Here is a 21537-nt window from a genome sequence, read left to right on the forward strand (position 1 = left end):
AAAAACACCCTGCAAAGTTTTAAATCTGAAAGTGCACCGTGTTTAAAGTTATTGTCTCTCAAAAGAAAGAGTCGACTCTGAATTATTGAAACGAGTCATTTTTAAAACTAATCCCAAGCCGTTTCATGTTGACGTCATCATGAAACATTAGCATATTGCCCGCCCACTTGTTGGTCTTTTCTTGTTGGTCTGAATGAAAATGCAAATTCATTCTTTAGCACTAGGGACCACTTTAAGAGCGGTAAAAATAGCGGTTTCCCCGGTAACGACTGTAAACAAAGCAGCACAGCGCTCACAAACACAGCTTTTATTATGAAGTGAAAATGAGACCAATCGGACCAATCACCGCAGATTAGCGTCATGACATGCAGAGGAGGGGTTTGGAAAAATGAATCGTTGAGTGAATCGTTTTGTAGTCGTTGAGCAAGTAAGGTAAAAATAAATGCATATTATAAGACAATGAAAGTGTTTTTTGACCTTGCATGCATGTCAACCTGTTGTTGGGGACCCCCAAAACCAAAATATGAAGCCTTCATTACCCATAATAGGGGCACTTTAAATTAAATTAAATCAATTTAATTTTAAAAGTCATAATTAATCTAATTTGACAGTATGTACAATAACATGCTTTAAACGCGTGCTTTAACACACCTTTGAATAAAAAGCTGAAAATAATGTGTATTTTGCATTTTTATTAACTCAACAAATAATTGACAAATGAATCGATTTTCAAAATATATATTAGTTTCAGTATGTTACTAATGCCCATTTTTATGTCTTTGCATGCTGATGATATTCTGTAATCCTGGAAAACAAATCAAAATTGTTCATTGTCACAACCTGATTCGCAGGCTCACACACAGAATCCACATGCAATCTCTGCAGATTTCTGCTGAAAGTGAATCTGATCACTCATAAGTTCCCTGCAATTTTTTTAAGATATTTTGCATTTGCTTATGCAGCTCTTTCTTTATTTAAATCCATCCCACAGAATTCTGCAGATTTTCACCCAAAGTCAGCAAAAAATGCAAAAAAAAAAAAAAAAAAAAAAAAAAAATGCACTAAAAATACAGATAAAAAAAAAAGGGCGCACATATTCATGATAAATAAAGAGAAAATTATTATAAAAATGTGCAGTTTAAAACTAAGCATTGCACAGCAGCAACAGCACGTGCATCATATGTGCTTACGCAAGTGTCGTCAAATGTAGCTCTTTTTCTGGACACCTCCGGCGTCAGTAATCCGGAGGGCGAGTTGGGTGAAGACACTCCACCTGACACAATCACCATGCCATTGCTGTCGACCACGTACCGTGCTTTTCCGTTAGAGGGCAACAGTATACGTGGAGTCAGGCTACTTTTGCTAAGAGTGTTGTAAAGCGGATCAGATCGAGAGGGTACAAACAAAGAGTTTCTCCTGCTGCCCGTCTCCTCATACATGCTTTGCTCGTCATCGGCGTAGTTGTTTTCTGAATGCACACGCCCGCGGAAGCTGAAGACGCTACCTTTGCTGTCCCGACGTGGAGTGAGGATTGAGCCCTGAAAACTCAGGGGGGACTGAGGAGAAAAACAAGCCTTACAAATACACTGACAAAGAAATTAAGGCATACGAGGATGTAATCTAACTAAGTGGCAGAAATAATCCCAATTTACATCCAATTTGCCAATCCAAATTCAGCAACACATTATCATATATAACTATAACAATAACTAATATAAGCATCCACACCAGTGCATGATAATTAATTGGCAGTCAATGTTTTTGTTTATCAGCTGTGTTGTTATCGTTAGGGTTGGACTTTATTATAACTATAACTTTATAGTTATAGCTAATGTTCCCTTTCGATTCGGTCACTCTACATTGCTATGGGAATTACCCTTTTCTCCAAATACTACTGAAGCCTTATTGAATCACGCCACTGAAACTGGCCAATGGCGTTCAAGCGCGTGAAATATGAGGGGCCCCCCACTCTATATAAAGCAGCGCTTTTACGTTCATCCATTCAGAATCTTTTTCTTCAGCCAACCTTCTAAGAAGCCTATCAACAAGACTACTCACCGTGATCTACATGCTGCAGCAGACACGCCTTCTCTTCCCCTGCTGTGTTCCGGTGAGCATCGTTAACAAGGATGACTCTCTGATGGGTCGCGCCCATGCAAAAGTGGTACTTGGGGGATCGGTCTGCCCCCACTGCAGAGATATGAGCCTCCAGACTCTCAAACTCTGTGTGCCCATCATCCAAGGCGACGAACTCGCCCAACAAGCCCTGCCGCGCTTTTCCTCTGCAGCCTCTTCGAGCCAAGGAGGAAAGTGCCGCGAGCTTCTGATGCGGCTCTGTCAGGGTCAGGAGACGAGCCCGTGCCGGCTCAGTGCCCATGCGCTCCTCACCCCACTGCTGCAGGTCCCCTTTCAGGGATCTTAATAGACTGCTGTTCTCCACCCTTCCCCCATCGCTCAAGATGTGGTGTCCTTTGGGGCCATGCAGGGTGCTGAAGAGGAGGATGATGCCATTTTGGTGGCAGCGTCTGCGAGAGAGGAGTGGCCTAACAGCCTGCCGGATTACACTGAGCCCCACGGCAGCATCGCGGGGGACCTCCATTATAGTCATGTCGAGCTCCTTAGCGTCCTGTCCAAGGCATTTGATGAGCTCGCTTTGGAGTGGGCGCCTCCTGCCGAGCCGGCCAGAAGCTGTCTGGATGAGTGGTACCTCCAGTCGGATCGCGGCCAAAAGAACACGCCGCTCACCAGTCGAGTGCACAAAACCTGGGATCCTCCCTCCTGTCTTCTGTGGACGGCACTGACCAAGAGGGGGATGTTAAACTCCCCTCTGTGGAAGAAGCCATTGCCGCCCATCTCTGTCCTTCAGCCGTGGCGAACTGGAGAGTGAACAATGCGCCTCTCCCCTCTGAACCTTGCCGTGCCACTGCAAACTTCACCGGCAAGGCTTTCTCCGTGGCGGGCCAAGCAGCTTAAAGCACTGCATGTGATGGCGATACTTCAGGTGTATCAGGCCAAGCTGCTCAAGTCTCTGGATGAGGACGGGCCGGACACCTGAAGTGTTCAAAAGACTCAAAAAAAAAAAAAAAAAACGCTCCCGTGAATCCCTCAGGTCTCTTTGGAGCAGCGCCAAAACGCGCCGGCGCAAACCTTCCTGCGTGTTCCCGCTCATCCTCAGCACAGCGCGCGGAAAAACTGCATCTTCTGCTGCTGTTCAGTGTGAACATAAGCCGGCAGTGAGACCAAGACAGCCTTGGCCGAAGCGCGGTCAGGTCCAGGGACCCTGCCCTGACAGAGACAGCAGGCCGCATTCCTGATGCTGTCTCTTGGAGGAGGAAATCTGCACCCAGTGCTGAAGACAAGCCACTGAAAAAGTCTGCTCGCTCTGCTATGTGTGTTCACCACGTCCCCCTGCCTGTTGCAGGCTGCGAGAGCAATTGTTATGTTTGTGTTTGACTGTTCCACTATGCAGTGCAATAAAGTCAAAAAACATACAAAACTCACCTCAATATCAGAGCAATTCTCCTCCTCTAACTCCTCTCTCCCCCATCACTCACTCTTACACTCGTGTGGTATTAAACTCCCCAACCCCCAATGGCGAGTTATCCCTCACGGTGTGCAGCCCGCTTCGCCCGCTGTCACAGTTCACAGAAGCGTGGCAGGCACTGCCAGGGATATCAGAGTGGGTTATGAAATCAATGAAGAATGGCTACACGCTTCAGATCTTCCGCAGGCCACCCCGTTTCAACGGTGTGTTAATGACCACTGTACAGGAGAGAAAAGCCTCAGTTCCGCTAGAGGAAATATACAACCTCCTCGCAAAACGTGCTGCAGAGACAGTGCCCCTAGCAGACCGCGAGAGTGGCTTCTACAGTCGCTATTTTCTGGTACCAAAGAAAGATGGCGGACTCAGCCCAATCTCGGACCTGAGACTGCTGAACCGCACACTTTCAAAGCGCTCGTTCAAAATGATTACGCTTAGACAAATCCTCTCATGCATCAGACCGAGAGATTGGTTTATCTCTGTGTATTTAAGGGATGCTTATTTTCACATTCAGGTAGCCCATCGCCACTGGTGTTTCCTGAGATTTGCTTTCGAGGGGATAGCATACCAATACACGGTCCTAACCTGAGCGTGCTGCTCAGTGGCAAGCTCAGACTCCTCGCTCATCTTCAGAGCATTTAGGGCTGACTGAATATGCAAAAGAGCATGCTGGTACCGATTCAGGACATCTCCCTTTTAGGAGTGGAGCTGAATTCAATCAATATGCGTGCGTGTCTGTCGGAGGAGTGCTCACAAAAATTGATCAGCTCTCTCGCAGTCTTAAAGTGAGGGCACTCTCCCCCGCCGAAATGCTTTCAGAGGATGCTTGTCAGATGGCTGCCGCCTCGACAGTGTGCAAACTAGGGCTCCTACATATGCGAGCGCTTCAGCTCTGGCTAAAGTGCCGGGTGCCACAGAGCGCATGGCCCACAGGCTTCTTGTGTATCAAAGTGACGCGCGAGTGCTGGGTTGCGCTGACCCCTTGGTGCGATATGACTCTGTATCGCCGGGGTGTTCTTATTGGCCAAGTGATCACGAGAAAGACTGTTACAACAGATGCATGGAGCACGGGCTGGGAAGCAGTATGCAACGGCAGACCAGCCTTCGGGACGTGGTCAGAAACAGAGAAGTTGTGGCACATAAACTGTCTGGAGCTCCATGCTGTACACCTAGTGCTCGAGTGCTTTCTCCCGGACATACTCCACCATCAGGTTCTCATCAGGACGGACAGCATGACAATGGTAGCGTCTATAAATCACCAAGGGGGCGTGAGCTCGCGGCCACTGCTGCGGCTAGCGAGAGACCTTCTTCTGTGGGCAGATCGACACCTTTCCATCCGGGCAGTGCATGTCCCCAGACGCCTGAATCACGGCGCGGATTTACTGTCGAGGGGCGGGGTAGTCCACGGAGAGTGGAGATTACACCCTTTTAAAGTCAATATGATTTGGAGTGTATTCGGCAGGGCAGAGGTGGATCTCTTGGCATCAGCGGAAAACACTCACCGCCCACTGTTTTATTCACTGACACACTGTCCACTGGGAGTGGATGCACTAGCTCACAGCTGGCCGAAAGTAAGCAAGTATGCTTTTCCTCCAGTGAAACTTCTGCCTCTCGTGCTTTGCAAAATCAGAGAGGAAAGTAAATCTGTTCTGTTTGTGGCACCGACATGGCCCAATCAGCCGTGGTACCCAGAACTGGTGGAGATGCTTGTAGCCCCCCGTCATCTATCCCAATGAAGAGAGACCTCCTCTTTCAAGCACAGTTAACCATATTGCATCCAAATCCGGAGTCATGCAGCCTTCTTCATGTCTGGCCGCTCAATGGAGCTTGCTTGTAACGGATGCACTTCCTCAGCGCGTGTTGAACACTATGTCTGAGGCTAGGTCTCCTTCCTTCCTTTGGAGGGTGCACAAAAGGCCTGCCTGTGTCCAAGCAAAGGCTTCCACACTGGATCGTCGACGCAATTGCTTTTGCTTTTGGCTCTAAGGGCGTGAAATGTCCTATAGGGGTTCGGGTCCACTTAACCCGTGGACTCGCGTCTTTGTAGGCCTGGGCAAATGGCATATCTATTCAGTACATTTGCATGGCGTGAGGCTGGTCATCACCCAGCACTTTTGCGTGGTTTTATAACCTAGATGTGTAGTCGCTTGCCTCACATGTGCTGTCAGTGCGTGCAGCGCACATGCCTACTCAGCTTCAGTTATGCTCTGAGCTGCTTGCCTCAGTGGTTTCTACTAGGTCGTATAAACCCCTGTATTGATGTACCACTAATTCAATGCTGTCCCTATCAGCTGATCACATTGTTATGATATTGTTCATGACGTCTTTAAGGACATGATCACCATCATACTCTACTTATTTGAGCACCGGTATGACCATTGCATCATAACACATAACTTCATTGAAATTAAACAAACTTCAACTAATCTATGTGATGGCGCTGGAGACGCCTCCATTTCATATTTGTTTCACCTGTGTTAACTCCGCCCCTGGTGTGATGCAGCATCGTCTAGTTGCCGCGCCCCCCTTGACTTTACATCCTGTAGACCTGAGCTGTGTTTAACGTGAGCGCCAATATCACTGCCGCTCTCATTACGGTTCCATATGTGAAACTTGACATACTTAGTCGAACCAGGTTCCATCACTGTGACACGGCGGGATTTTATACATTCCCATAGCAATGTAGAGTGACCGAATCGAAAGGGAACGCTCTAGGTTACTAACGTAACCTCGGTTCCCTGGCATGAGGGAACGAGACATTGCTCTTATTGCTGTGTTACCAAGCTCAGGATCTTAGAATGCCAAGTGCTTTAGTCAAGATTCTGAATGGATGACGTACAAGCGCTGCTTTATATAGAGTGGAGGGCCCCTCATATTTCGCACACTTAAACGCCATTGGCCAGTTTCAATCGCGTGATTCAATAAGGCTTCAGTAGTATTTGGAGAAAAGGGTAATTCCCATAGCAATGTCTCGTTCCCTCATCTCAGGGAACCGAGGTTACGTTAGTAACCGAGAGCGTTATCATTCTTAGTTTTTGCTTTTTTCTAATGTAGGTTCATGTAAATCCTGTTTTTTATTTAATTTGTTCAATTTTAAAGTAATAATCCAAAAATATGGTAAAAATAAAAATGTAGAAGTTCAATGTGTATTTAATAGCAGTTTTTAGTCATGTTACTACATAACTGAACAATTTTTCAAGAAAAGTTAGCAGATAGTGATGCTTTGCAATTCAAAATTTCAGCCCACGTAAGAATAAACAGGTTAAATCTAAACATTTTAAAGAAAATTATGAGTTTAGTGACTCATCAGTTGGACAAGCAATGGTGGGAGAGAACAAAATAGGCAAAAATGGTGAATATCTTGATGATGATGAAGTTGATGTTGATGATTATTCTGAATATGAAAACGGACAATGATGTAGGAGAAAGATGACAATGTGAGAAGATGAAAAATAAAAGTTGATAGGTGTCTTTAGTTCTGAATAAGTTTAGATGAAGGTTGTTTTTCTCAAACCAAGGAAATAAAAAAATATGATATAACAGAACAGATTTACTTTCCTCTCTGAGGAAAATATAAAGAATGTCAAAAAGTCAAGCAAATATAGTGCTGCCAAACAATTACTTGCATCCAAAATAAAAGTTTTTGTTTACATAGTATATGTGTGTGTACTGTGTATACTTATTACGTATACGTAAATAAACACCCATGCATGTATATATTTAAGAAAAATTTTACATCTATATATTAAATATATTTATATAAAATATAAATGATATGCATATAAATATATACATGTAAATATTTTCAAAACATGTACTGTATGTGTGTGTATTTATATACATAATAAATATACACAGTACACAAATACATATTATGTAAAAAAAACTTATTTCAGATGCGATTAATCGCAATTAATCATTTGGCAGCACTAAGCAGATTAAAATCAATTTTTGCTGAATAAAGTAGAAACTTTGTCTATCTATCTATCTATCTATCTATGATATATATATATATATATATATATATATATATATATATATATATATATATATATATATATATATATATATATATATATATATATATATATATATATAAATATAATGTTCAGTATCATTTCAATTCTAAATGTAGATTAGACCCATCTATATATCATTCCTGTACACCTTTCAAATCTCATTCTTCATTACCATCAATGTTGGTCTTTCCCTAATAGCACACTTAAACAATAAGACATTTCCATAATTATTCTGATTTCACAAACTCTGATATAACTGTTGTCTTCTGTGTCTTCTGCAATGACATTTCCTTATTGCTATGGTAAACATCAAATAAAACCACACAGCAGATGAGATTTTTCTAACCTGATGTGGAGACGTGTAAGTTCTTTCACGTGAGAGCCGGATTTTTCCATCAGCTGTCAAACGGAAGCTGGCCTTTCTATCAATTCCCTCCCTGTTGGAATCCTCCTCTTTCTCGCCTTCCCCCTGACGCTGTCTCTTTTTCCTTCGGTTGCGTCTTTCTTTGGCACTTTTGGAACTGAGTTTGGAGGCGTCCGAGGAAGAGTCTGTCTTTTCTCCGCTCAGCCCATCACACTTGGACGCTTCAGCCGCGGCCTGCCAAGCAATCATGCATCAAGATTATACTTACACAGTAAAGGTTTTGTAAAGGTTTTCAGCATTTCCATTCATGCATTTGGAATCAAACCCATTACTTTGCCATTGAAGGTGCCATACACTAACATTTGCATGGTATTCATGCCTTGTTTTAATGAAAACACCCAACAGACCTGAGCATCCTCTTCACGTCTCTGCTGGAGCATGGCACTAAACTCCTCCTCTTTCTTCAAAGCCTCATCAATAGTGGCTTGATTTTGTTCATCATATGCCATGGCAACCACAGCCAGGATCAGATTCACCAGGTAGAAGGATCCCAAGAAAATGACCAGCACGAAAAAAATCATGTAGGTTTTTCCTGCGGCCCGAAGAGTCTGTAAAAAAAAGTCCACGATTTGTCTATGATAAACAAAGGGAGCTATTCATGTAAATTCTGTACGATTATCTTCTTTTCCATACAATGAAAGTGGATGGAGACTCCATAAATGACAAAAATACCATAAAATAGTCTACATGGCTACGTGCTAAATTATATGATTGATTTGTGTGAACAGATTGAAACTGTACAGAAATAGACACAATGGACGGCAAGATTTTCTGGGAACAACAATTTTTCAGTCTGTTCCTCACACCAGCAACATTATATTGAATTAGAAGACTTGAAATAAATTATACAAATCATATGGACTACTTTCATGGTGGGGTTTTTGTCCTTTTTTGAAGCTTGACAGCGCTAGACTGTCTACTTTTTATCATTTAGAATAAAGTAATTCTGCAAAACATGTTTTGTGTTCCACAAAAGAAGAATCATACAAAATTGGTTTCCTCTACGTAGACAAACAAAAGAAAAGCACCTGTTGGTAAAGATTCTCCCAGTAGTCTTGAGTCATCAGTCTGAATAATGCAAGGAAGGCCCAGCCAAAGGAATCAAAGCTTGTGTAACCATAATCTGGATTGAGACCTGCTTTTATACAGACATAATTTTCTGGACACTGCCTGAAATGCACACATGTGAGACAGCGACTGTCAAAAACTCACCATGTAAAAAAAAAAAACATGCAACTGTTCTTGGAGAATTATGTTTGAAGGGAAGACAATGCCAAGGTTTATGAAAAAAAATTGATACACGTCGCTTACCCAGCATCACTGCTTTTCCCACAGATCATAGCATCTTTCTTTCCTGATTGAATATAATGATTACCTACAAGAAAAAGAAGAATACCATTCATAATAGAACTTATACAAAGCTAAGGTGTATTACTTGGTTCGTAAAATACACTGTTACACATAAGTTTTGTTTCTCAACTGTTTACATTCACTTAATAGCTCATATGTGACCCTGGACCACAAAACCAGTCATAAGGGTCAATTTTTCGAAACTGAGATTTATACATCATCTGAAAGCTGAATAAATAAGCTTTCCATTGATGTATGGTTTGTTATGATCAGACAATATTTGGCCAAGATACAACTATTTGAATATCTGGAATCTGAGGGTGCAAAAAAAATAAAAATACTGAGAAAATCGCCTTTAAAGCTGTGCAAATGAAGTTCTTAGCAATGCATATTACAAATCAAAAAAATAAGTTTTGATATTTTTACGGTAGGAAATTTTCAAAATATTTTCATGGAACATGATCTTTACTTAATATCCTAATGATTTTTGTCATAAAAGGAAAATCAATCATTTTGACCCATACAGGATTTTTTGGCTATTGCTACAAATATACCCCAGTGACTTGAGACTGGTTTTGTGCTCCACGGTCACATTTGGTTAACATTATGGGTTGGTTCATATTTACAGTTATTTATTTATTTTACATTTATATTTTAATATTCTTCACTGGTACTTTTCCCCCCACTAAAATGACCATATGACCACTTTCTTAATTGTTTTTGGTGCAATAAATGTCAATTAATATATGGCCATTTTCTTTATGGGTCCATTTTTGGTATCAAAAACAATAAAGATATTTGATTTGATAATTTTGGGGCAGAAGATGGACCAGTGATGAAAATGGTCAAGACTGGGCCTTATTTTTATTTTTATTTTTTTGCAATAAAACAGTCCTAATATGTGACCTTTTTCTTTAATATTTTTCATTGGTTATTATTTATTTGTTTATTTTCACCAAATATATATATATATATATATATATATATATATATATATATATATATATATATATATATATATATATATATATATATATATATATATATATATATATATATATATATATATATATATATGACCACTTTCTTAATTGTTTTTGTATAAATAAATATGGCCATTTTCTTCATTGGTCCATTTTTGGCAGACATTTGGTGCAAAAAATTTGAGCAGTTTTAATATATTACCATTTTCAATGTTGGTCCTTTTTTATTTGTTTATTTGTTTTGGGGGGCATTAAAAAAACAAACAAACAACAAAAAAAATGCTTTAATACATGACCATTTTCGTCATTGTTTTTGGTGTCAAAAATGGACCAACGAGGAAAACCGTCATAATTAAGATAATTTTTGATGCTTTTTTGACCCTTTTCCATCCTCTCTCTGACCCATCAAATTAAATCGGACATGTTTTGTTGTCGTTTTTGTGTTGTTTTAATGGAGCAGGGCCAAGCCCCATGCAAATGAGTCAAATGTCAAAATATCAGCAGAATTTGTGTATATATCAGAATAAGAATACATGTGGAAGGCATCGTCCTCAGCAAGCACCGGGCCAGATTACCTCACTCCAATGATAGCTTTCCCCCATCCCGCTAAAGTACTTTCCAATGGATATCATATTTCGCCCCCTTATGAGTAAGGTGGAATTCCTCTTTCTCTCAAACAGGTTTTTCATGGCTGGCGCTAATGTAAACGTCCATAATGTTGAATGATGACAGCTGGCCGTCTGGCAGATGTACAGATCACTTACACACTCACAATATTTCCTCTTCAGGCCTATATTGTAGTTAGTATATTGGACCTGTCACTCTTCACCGGGTTTATACTTTTCAGGTGTACTGTAGCATTTAAGGGATCTGCTGAGTTTAATATCTGCATTCTTACTGCAAATTCCTTTATTGTGCACTAACATATTTTCAGCTACATCTACTTATAATATCACTAAAATTAATTGCAGAATGATTATTGGTGAGTTTTCACAACAAAACACAAATGTGTAGCTGCATCAGATTCTGAATCCATTCAGCAAAACAATGAAAATGAACTTACTCTGATTGTTAATGTATGTCTTGCAGTCGTAATTTTCGTAACATTTCTCTGTATTGTTAAGTAAATAATAAAAGGTTAAGTTGTAATCGGATGGCTGGAGCACACATTTCTGTTTTAGAGCTCCCATGAAAAGCTGCAGTCCGACCAAAGCAAAGACGCTTAGGCAAAAAAGGGTTAAGATCATCACATCTGACAGCTTCTTCACTGACTGGATCAGAGCTCCAACAATTGTTTTCAGCCCTGTGCAAAACAGAGTACACCTTGTCACATTCCAACTTCACACTAATGTAATCAGGGTCCAAAATTCACTTCAAAATCCATTCTTTTATTCTGACTATGAAGTTGTTTTCATGTTTATTTATGACAAATAGTGCAGGTCATTGTGACATCATCACACACAAGAGACTCCTTGTTTTGCCAAATTTAGCCGTTTGAAGATGTGCAAATCACAACAGATGTTCTCTTTTGTTTAGGATTTGACAATATGATTCACCAATGACACTTTAGCAAGGGCCAGGCTATCATTCTTACAATTCAACTCAAATCATGTAAAGGTAGTTTGTAATTAATGCATTACATTAATTTTGGACCCTGAATGAATGTGTGTGTATATACATCTTAACATTTATATGTTTGTTACGTTCTTAATGTTACAAGAGTAAATCTCTGAATGCTTAAGTTCACAATAGTATTTCATGTATCACATGCACATAACTGCTCGTAATAACTAAACAGTGAATACACAAAAACATGCAAGACGGCTACAGTACAAACATAAAGTCAACACAAAAGGAGAGGAGAAAAAAAAACATCAAATAACCCCCCTTAACGAATCTAGCTCAGATTTCAATAACACTGTAACTGTTAAAGTAACAGTTCACCCAAAAAAGAACATTTGCTGAAAATTTACTCATCCTCAGGCCATCTAAGATGTAGATGAGTTTGTTTCTTCATCAGAAAAGATTTTGAGAAATTTACATCGCAATCACTTGCTCAACAATAGATGCTCTCCAGTGAATGGGTGCCGTCAGAATGAGACTCCAAACAGCTGATAAAAACATCACAAGTAATCCACACCACTCCAGTCCATTTTGTAGAGTGAAAAGAGTTCTGTGGATTATTGTGATGTTTTTATCAGCTGTTTGGACTCTCATTCTGACGGCACCCATTCACTGCAGAGCATCCATTGCTGAGCAAGTGATGCACTGCTACATTTCTCCAAATTTGCTTAGATAGAAACAAACTCATCTACATCTTGAGTGGCCTGAGGGTGAGTAAATTTTCTGCATTTTTTATTTTATGGGTGAACTATTCCTTTAGGTACTTTTGTAGTAAACCAACACACTGATTTAAGACTCATGCGCAAAAACAACAGAAACCATTTTTAAATTGATAAAGTTCAAGATTTGTGAATTTTTGACCTACTGATTAAAAAGAATTGACTTATTCAATGTGAATCAGACATCACTTTTTCTTTTTTTTTTTGCATGCAACCATCAAATCACGAATCAAAGCAAGAACACCTTAAAAGAAAACTGGAAACTGTTTGAAAAAATAAAAGACTCATTTAAGCACTTAGAGAAGAAAATGACATGCTTGAAGAAAGCAGTGTCAGCATCTGTGACCCTGACCTTTGCCCTAACTCTCACCTGGGATGACCGATATAGTTTTCAGGGCTCGAAGAACTCTGAACGCTCGCAGCGCAGACACACTACCCAGATCCACAAACTCTGTTACATATCTGAAACATGGAGGGTGGGAAATCAAACACGGCCGGACATACAACACACAGGAAGGTTCTAGACACAGGGTTGCAGTCGGGGTTCAAAGGTCACACAGACGTCGCACACCTAAACGTGTTCTCTGCTTACCTGGAATTACTGAAATAGTTTTCAAAGCTCTGAGTACCCTGAACGTGCGGAGAGCTGATATATTGCCTATGTTTATAAACTCTGTGACAAACCTGTGGGACCAAATGCACAGTTACAAATAAAGCTGATGGGCACTGGAGATGCCAACGGCCTTTATTGGCATTTTATGGATTAATTATCAGTTAAGGATGCATAATTTAAGATTATATCGGTTTCTTAAAAAATACAAAAATAATATTTCAATTAAATAAAAATGATATATATAAATAACCATTTAAAAATAAATAAATTCAAGTATTTTAAACTCTAAAAAGTCATATTATTTAAGTCTTTTAATAAATGAGTGCATAAACAGAAACATATCGTATATTTAATAATACATTTTTATTTCAAATAAAATATAATAAAAACTATTACAAAACAATAGTTTTTAGCAGTAAACCTTTCTCTGTCATTTTAAATAATTTGACAAGTTTTTGGGAAACAAGTTTTTAAACCCTACAATGATTTTTATTTTTTTATGTTTTACTCTAGTCATATAATCTATCAGTATAATACTTCATAATGCATTTCAAAAGAAATGTTTCAACCTATAGATTTACATTTTAATATTTTGTCATTTATCAGACACTTTTATTATTGCAAGATGACAGTAACAACTGAAGATCATTTTTTACAACTCTATGGACTATGAAACACTACAGTTAATGAGTGTAATTTATATGCCATTAGCAGCACCAAACAGAATTTCAAAAATAAAGAACCTTCTGCCATCATTTTCAGACATATTTAAAGATAAAAACAATGTAAATATGTAGGATGGGACTTTTATCATTAAGGAATTGACTGGATGGTGAAAGTGGATCTTTCATATAAAAAAGGATTAGGATCATTTCAGCAGAGGAGTTGTCTTAGAGGACAACTCTAAGTGGTTTTAGAGACTACATTTCAATGAATGACTGTAAAGGCAGATTAAACCTGGTCATATAAAGTCTTATAATAAAAAAGACACTCTTTACCTTTAAGCAATGACAATTAATGGATTCTAATAACTTATAACAGTGTTGCGGGGGTAAATAACAGATTTGGCATACTTACGCCATGACTATAACCATAAAATCCAACCAGTTCCATGGGTCTCTGAGAAACGTAAACTGTCCCACACAGAATCCCCTAGCGATGATCTTTATAAGTGCTTCAAAAGTGTATATCCCAGTGAAGGCATACCTGTCAAAAACAAGACCCTCTGTTACTGCACTCAGCAAACATGGTGAATTTTTCTTTAAAAAAAAGCAGCAAAGAGATCAACTCACTCTACATTCTTGGCCCAATCTGGAGGTTGTGAGTAGACCATGAAAGCGCAGTTTGCCAGTATAGTGAACATTATAAACATACTGAACAATGTGAAAGCTGCAGTTAAGGAAAGTGATAGAACTATAGTACCATTCAAAAGTTTTTTTTTTTTTTTTTTAAGGAAATGAATACTTTTAGCCATCAAGGACACCTTAAATTGGTCAAAAGTTATAGTGCAGACATTTATAGTATTACAAAAAAGAAAATATTAAAATAAATACTGTTCTTTTGAACTTTCTAAGTGATTCATCAAAAAATCCTGAAAAAAAAAAGAATCATGGTTTCCACACAAATGTAAACATGTGAAAATATGAAACAGCTCAACTGTTTTCATAATTGATAGCAATAAAATGTTTATTGAGCCACAAATCTGCATATTAGAATGATTTCTGAAGGATCATGTGACACTGAAGACTGAAGTAATGATGCTAAAAATGCTGCTTTGCATCAAAGGAATAAATTAGATTTTTAAATATATTCAAAAAGAAAACAGTTATTTTACATTGTAATAATATTACTGTTTTTAAGGTATCATTCTCAAAATCATCAACAAATCTTACTGAAATACACAACACAGATTTTTTTTTTCTTCTGCAGTGTAGAGTAAATTAGATTTAAAGGGGCTTTAGCTTGCAAAATGATAATCCATTTAAAATGGATTTTTTGATAAAAGATTGAATACTAAAGCGCTTCTCAACTGATTTTGCTTCAGGATCAGATTTTAAATTGGACATCAAGTCATCATGCCATAGTCTCAGGCACTCAGCTGCTAATAATTCATCACACAAAGTATGTTTATCCTGAAGCCATCCTGTCTTTAATGCCATTTGGGTCGTGTTTTCTTTGACCTTGTGTAGTTTTGTTAATGGTTTCTGAGAACAACATGTCCATGTGACATCAAATTTGATTCATCATGATAATTTTCATTTCATTATTTACATTTATTACCAATCAATCAATCAATCATTTTTGGGTTGTAAACTACCAGTACTATGGATTAAACTGTAAAAACATAGACCCAACCTTCACAGCAAGACATGTTTCATGTTTCAGCAGTCGAGAAGGATATGAATGCACCAAAATCTTAACTGAAATTCTTCTCAAAAGGTTGAAGGGACTGAAGATGTACAAGGCAGGAGCAGCGTTGAAACGGCTGATTGTCTTTTTTTTGTTCACTACTATAAAAGTCTATACAAGAGGGGGATGAAGAAGATGAATACATTAAAGATGGACAAAACATTCAGCAAAATAAATAAATAAATAAATAATATATATATATAGGCTATATATATATAGGCTATATATATATATATATATATATATATATATATATATATTATATATATATTATATATATATATATATATATATATAATTTCTATTATAAATGTATTACACCTTTATATTTATATTATTATATTTATATATATATATATAAATAAACATGCAGCACAACAACAACAACAACAACAACAAAGAATATTATTGATTCTTAATTTACATTTGAAAACATTATTTGCTGAAAATTTGACTATTGACTATGAAATGTTATTATTTTATTAAATTTTCCTTTTTTTAATTTTATTTTACATGTTTCAAATTTCAAAAACATCTATAAAGTTTCTTTCCATTTCTTTCAATTACAATTTTTCTAAGATTTAATTAAGACTTTAAATCTCAGTTTTCAGGGTGATACTTTGGATCCCTTGCAGTGTGGACATATAAATATAAATCCAAACTCACTCTCTGATTGCTGTAGAACTGGTCCAGGTCCTCCAGTGGTGTGGACACCAGTCCTCTGGGAACGTCTCCGTATATGAAGGGCAGATTTTTCCCGGCCTCCAGGCCGCTGTTGGGTTTTCTTCTGGATTCATCGTCTTTATTTCTCTCCTGCTTGTCCTTGGACTTCCTGGCATTCTCCTCAGCGATCCGGCTCTCGATGGCCTTAAGAGATTCACGGGTGAACTTATGGAAACTTTTAGGTCCTGGTGGAGTAAACGAATGCGCCATTTTCTCATCCTGAACCTTCAGAGTGATTCGCTACACGTCTGTATGAGAACAGTTACACGTCTGGCAGAACCACAGAGAAAGAGAGAAAGACTGAATCAGAAGGACAGAAACACATTAAATGTGATCGTAACTGTATGGTTAGCTTTCTATAACATCCTTCTGGAACCACAAAGAGAAAAAGTATCCTATAAGTGATGGACACGCCTTGCCATACTCAAAACCATCAGCTGCTATCAGAAACAGAGCTCTTGAGGCATGCCACACAAATAATAAACACAGTCCCACCCGACTTATAGAAAAGCTTAAACCTACAACTAGCTTAGAAGAGCGTAGTATGAGCAATTTTTACATTTTTATAATGTTTGTTTAATTTATTTACATTAATTTAATATATGGACTTTGGATTACAGGTAATAATGTTGTAAATAATGTTCAGTTTCTTGCACAGACCGATCATTTTGCTTCATAAGACTTAAGTATATCGTCAGGAGCCATGTTTTTTTTTTTTTTTTTTTTTTTTTTGTCGTTGTGTGTTCTTAATAAGATTTTTTTTTATTCTCAAAGACAGGCAGCCATAGACGTGCATTTTACGAATAACCAAGGACCACAGTTTCAGCTAAAAATATTCTTTACTGTTCCACTTAAGAAAAAAACATCACCTACATCTTGGATCAGGAAATTAAAGGGTTAATTCACCCAAAAATGAAAATTAGGCTGTGTTTTACTCACCCCAGAGGCATCCTAGGTGTATATAGATGGATGGTCGCTTTTTATTTAACGTCTTTTGGACTGATGCATGCAACTCCCACTGAGTGGGGAGAAAGTCATATACACATAGGATGCCATGGGGGTGAGTAAAATACAGCCTAATTTTCCTTTTTGGGTGAACTAACCCTTTAACAGCAAATTTTCATTTTTGGGTGAACTTTTCCTATAATTTGCCACTGTCCTAACTGGTGGAACAACAGCAACCCTTACTAACCAACCAGCATCCAAAAAACAACACTGGCTACTATGGCTAGTCAACCAGCAAACCTGTGCTTCTCGAGAAAAAGGACATCAGCTGTTTGGTTTACTTGACATTTCATATAATTGTATTGGAGCACACATCACACACATCTGACAAAGGGCAACTTCATACATATTCAGTTCATGGGTCACACCGCCGCCATGTTGTGGAGTCGCTGTGTGTTTCGTTGTGAAAGCTAAACTACTTTGTTTGGCCTTGCAAAAGAGGACACGACTAGAAATCAGTGGTTAAGTTGTATTTACAACACTGTTCCAGAACAGTCCAACCCAAATATTCAGATGTGTTGCGCATTTTATGGAGGATAAGGACTGTTTCCTGAACCAGTAGCATACAATGCATCTGTGGCACAATGGATGTTTCTATAAAGTTGGGAGTTCCAACTTTGCAAGGACAGTCTGGCGCTTCTGACTCACAGCCTGTAAGTACATTTTTTATATTTGAATAATTTGCCAATGATGATTCAAACTCGAGTTTTGATCAGTAGAGTAGTCTTGTTGTTTGTTGTTTATGTAGCGCGATACGCAACGCAATGCGTAAAAACACAGTTTAAGTCATTATAAAAAGTGAAAGTGAAAGTAACGTGACATACAGCCAAGTATGGTGACCCATTCTCAGAACTCGTGCTCTGCATTTAACCCATCCAAGTGCACACACACAGCAGTGAACACACACACACCGTGAACACACACCCGGAGCAGCGGGCAGCCGTTTAGTCTGCGATGCCCGGTGAGCAGTTGGGGGTTGGGGGTACCTCAGTCGTGGTATTGCCGGCCCGAGACTCGAACCCACAACCTTAGGGTTAGGAGTCAAACTCTCTAACCACTAGGTCACGACCTCCCCTAATCAGTAATTATGTCCCCACTGGATGCAACAAATGCCTCATTTGTAATGGGTTTTATTGTTTTGTCTTGTCTAGTGATGTCTAGATTATAGAACAAATCTTTTTATTTAACCGGATCTTCTTAGTGAATCGGTCGAACCAGTTCGCCAAATCGAACTGAATCCTTTGAAACGGTTAAAAAAAAAAACAAAGTCACCTACATCTTGAATGCCCTGGGGGTAAGCAGATAAATAACAAATTTTCATTTTTGGGTGAACTATCCCTTTATAGTTGTAATTTTTGTTTTCTTTGATCACAAAAAGTATTCTCGTAGCATCATAAAATCATGGTTGAGCCACTGATGTCACATGGCCTTTTTAAAAAAAATGTCCTTTACTATGATTCTGTGTCATGTTAAAGTTCAACTTGTTCTACAAACATATTCTGTACCATTCAGTTGCAAATTCCGCACATAATGTTGAACTCAAAACATTACAAAAAGATGCCTCTTTTGACACATTTGCATATAGTTAATGCATTTCAACTATTGTAAAATGTTGTAAAGCTTGAAAAAAGCAAGTAATGCAATCAATGTGTTCACAAGCTCAATCAGTGCGGTCACTTCCCAGTATATGGGGCATCAAGCCCAATTAGTGAAGGAGGAGATCATTTCTCTTATTTCAGATATATCACTATAGGCCCAACCATTATAAAAAATCTCTTCTAATAGGTGTTCACTGGAAAAACCTCAACATTAAGAGCTCCCGAGAGTGATAAACCAACTCTGCACTTTGTTGAGGGAAGACCACATTCACTCCAGAAATCAAACACAGTATGAACCAGCAAAGAGCACACGCTCAATCAGGCAGGAGAACCTGGTCCAACAGTGAAGCCACACATGAGAAACACAGCCAGACATTTCCTCTGTAATACTAAGAACCGTTATCAGATATAATTTCCTAATTGCACTACCATATCATAATCTGTCTTCGGGTCACTAAGAGGAGACATCATTTCCTTGAGATATCAGACTTCACAAATCACGCTGGAAAGAAAGGGATGCAGATCAGAATTCAGGTTGGAAAACAACAATGGTCAAAAATGAGCAAAACATTAGTATGCTTCGCATAAAAAACAAAATTATATATTAAAAATCTTCTTTTTTTTTTGCATTGATGCCATAGAAGAACCATTTGGGATTCCAGGAAGAACACAGTGAACAGTTTTTAAAATAACTATTTTCTTCCACATTTTTAATATTCTGAAGAACCCTTTTTCTTCTATAAAGAACCTTTTGTGCAATGGAAAGGTTCCATTGATGTTAAAGGATCTTCAATGAACCATAAATGCCAATAAATGTCTTTTCTTTTTAAAAGAAAGTGCAAGATGTGAGAGAACTGTATTATTTCCATTTCTTGGCCTTTTTTTTCATTTTATCCTGTTCTCACAAGCACAACAGACACATTCTGTCTTGCAATCTGCTCACCCAACTTAATGAACAATATCCCATGAATTATTCCACTTGGAACCTCTCATTTATCTTCTCGAATCCTTACTCACGTCTCTCTCCTAGTCTATTTTTAAGGGACCCTTTAAAAATTAATTCCCTCCATTTTTCTATCCTTCCAGTCCCTATTAGTATCCATTTCTGTGCGAAAGATAGTAAAGTAGGGATTGGGAAATGCAATACAATAGATTTATCTGTAAAAATTACAAAAATCTATTTTGACAAATGCCATTTTCTTGGTTAATGCAACCTTTCAGTCATATTTAATACATTTTACTATGTGCTTAGAATCAATTTTGCAGAATTCCACTTAATTTCTTATAAAACATGGCATACAACAATCTTAAGAAACAAGTCTTGCACTTTCTGTCTAAACAAGACAAATGCAGTGTTGCCAAAAACTATTTAGACACTTACACTAAATGCCATTGAATAAAAAAAAAAAAGTGAAATAAATTGAATCTGCAAACAAATGTGTCACATTTTTATTTTATTTAAATTTATTTATTTAATTATTTATTTTATTTTTTTGGTTAATGCAACATTCTAAAAAATGCTAGGTTGTTTCGAACAAATATGGATTAACCCAACTTTTGGGTTAAAAAGTTTATGTAAAAAATTTAACCCAACGCTTGGGTTAGTTCATATTTAACCCAAAGTTGGGTTCGAAACAACCCAGCATTTTTTAGAGTGAACATTTTGGTCCCATTAAATACTACATTTAAATCCATTTTCCACACAATTCCTCAAAATCTGAAGAAACAAGTCCTGTGCTTTTCTACTGACCATAAAGCAACCCATCTGTAAAAAGAGCTGTAGAACTGGAGAAAAAAAAAATTGTTGGAAAAACTGAAATAAATAAATAATTACTTTTGTGGTACAGTTGTAGCACTTACCATCAAATTTTAGTAATACAAATGCAAATGCTGTATGATGAGACATACAACCAAATATATATATGTCTGCAATATCAGCTGGGACGAAAGCATTAGTAATGCTTTAATCTTTCGCTGTGAATTGTACAGTAAACTTCCATTTTTTCCTTCTCCTTTTATTCCAAAACTCTAGGGTTACAGCCACTTACCAGTGATCATCGTCCATTTCATGGCACTTTGCAGGATACTGTGATTTCACTTGGGACACAACAGCCTGACAAATGATTTATTGCATTTCAATGTGCTTTCAGTAGCAGCAGGGATGCACTGGGACTAAAAACAGCCCAGGACCTCTGTCAGCAGACTACAAACACAGCCCGCTGAAGTTCATACTTATTGATTTTTGAAGTGTTTTGATATGTCTGAAATAGCTGTTTTGACATTGCATAGGCAGCACAATTAAACTGAACAGCAAACAATACATTTCTATATAGCATGTTAAATGTTTAGATGATCAACACACGTCGGTGTTGGTTCCGGAAGTATTTTTCTAATTCATTTCAAGTCTTTGTTAAAGCATTATAAGCCATGAACCAATCCACAAACTATGAGGAGAAGCAAAACATTACAAACTTTTATTTGAAGAAAAAAGATATTGAAAATCCAACAAAAGCAGAAGACTGTTAATATT

General features: G+C 38.0%; 1 protein-coding gene across 2 annotated transcripts in view; it reads right to left on the reverse strand.

Moving 5' to 3' along the window:
* The window catches only part of LOC109096462 (sodium channel protein type 2 subunit alpha-like), a 50313-nt gene that overhangs the window by 22109 nt on the left and 6667 nt on the right, over window positions 1-21537 (reverse strand). Inside the window, exons 2-12 of one of the 2 annotated variants that reach the window (XM_042731858.1) lie at window positions 16348-16674; window positions 15674-15792; window positions 14565-14654; window positions 14350-14478; window positions 13030-13121; window positions 11381-11620; window positions 9296-9359; window positions 9013-9154; window positions 8332-8532; window positions 7907-8158; window positions 1191-1556 (exon numbers count right to left, since the gene is read on the reverse strand). In XM_042731858.1, coding sequence (XP_042587792.1) covers window positions 1191-1556; window positions 7907-8158; window positions 8332-8532; window positions 9013-9154; window positions 9296-9359; window positions 11381-11620; window positions 13030-13121; window positions 14350-14478; window positions 14565-14654; window positions 15674-15792; window positions 16348-16614 — 1962 coding nt within the window. In that variant the 5' untranslated portion in view covers window positions 16615-16674. The remainder of the gene's footprint in view (window positions 1-1190; window positions 1557-7906; window positions 8159-8331; window positions 8533-9012; window positions 9155-9295; window positions 9360-11380; window positions 11621-13029; window positions 13122-14349; window positions 14479-14564; window positions 14655-15673; window positions 15793-16347; window positions 16675-21537) is intronic. The other variant, XM_042731859.1, reaches the window with a different exon arrangement.

Source organism: Cyprinus carpio, chromosome B9 (assembly GCF_018340385.1).
Source record: "Cyprinus carpio isolate SPL01 chromosome B9, ASM1834038v1, whole genome shotgun sequence".
Taxonomy (NCBI): Eukaryota; Metazoa; Chordata; class Actinopteri; order Cypriniformes; family Cyprinidae; genus Cyprinus; species Cyprinus carpio.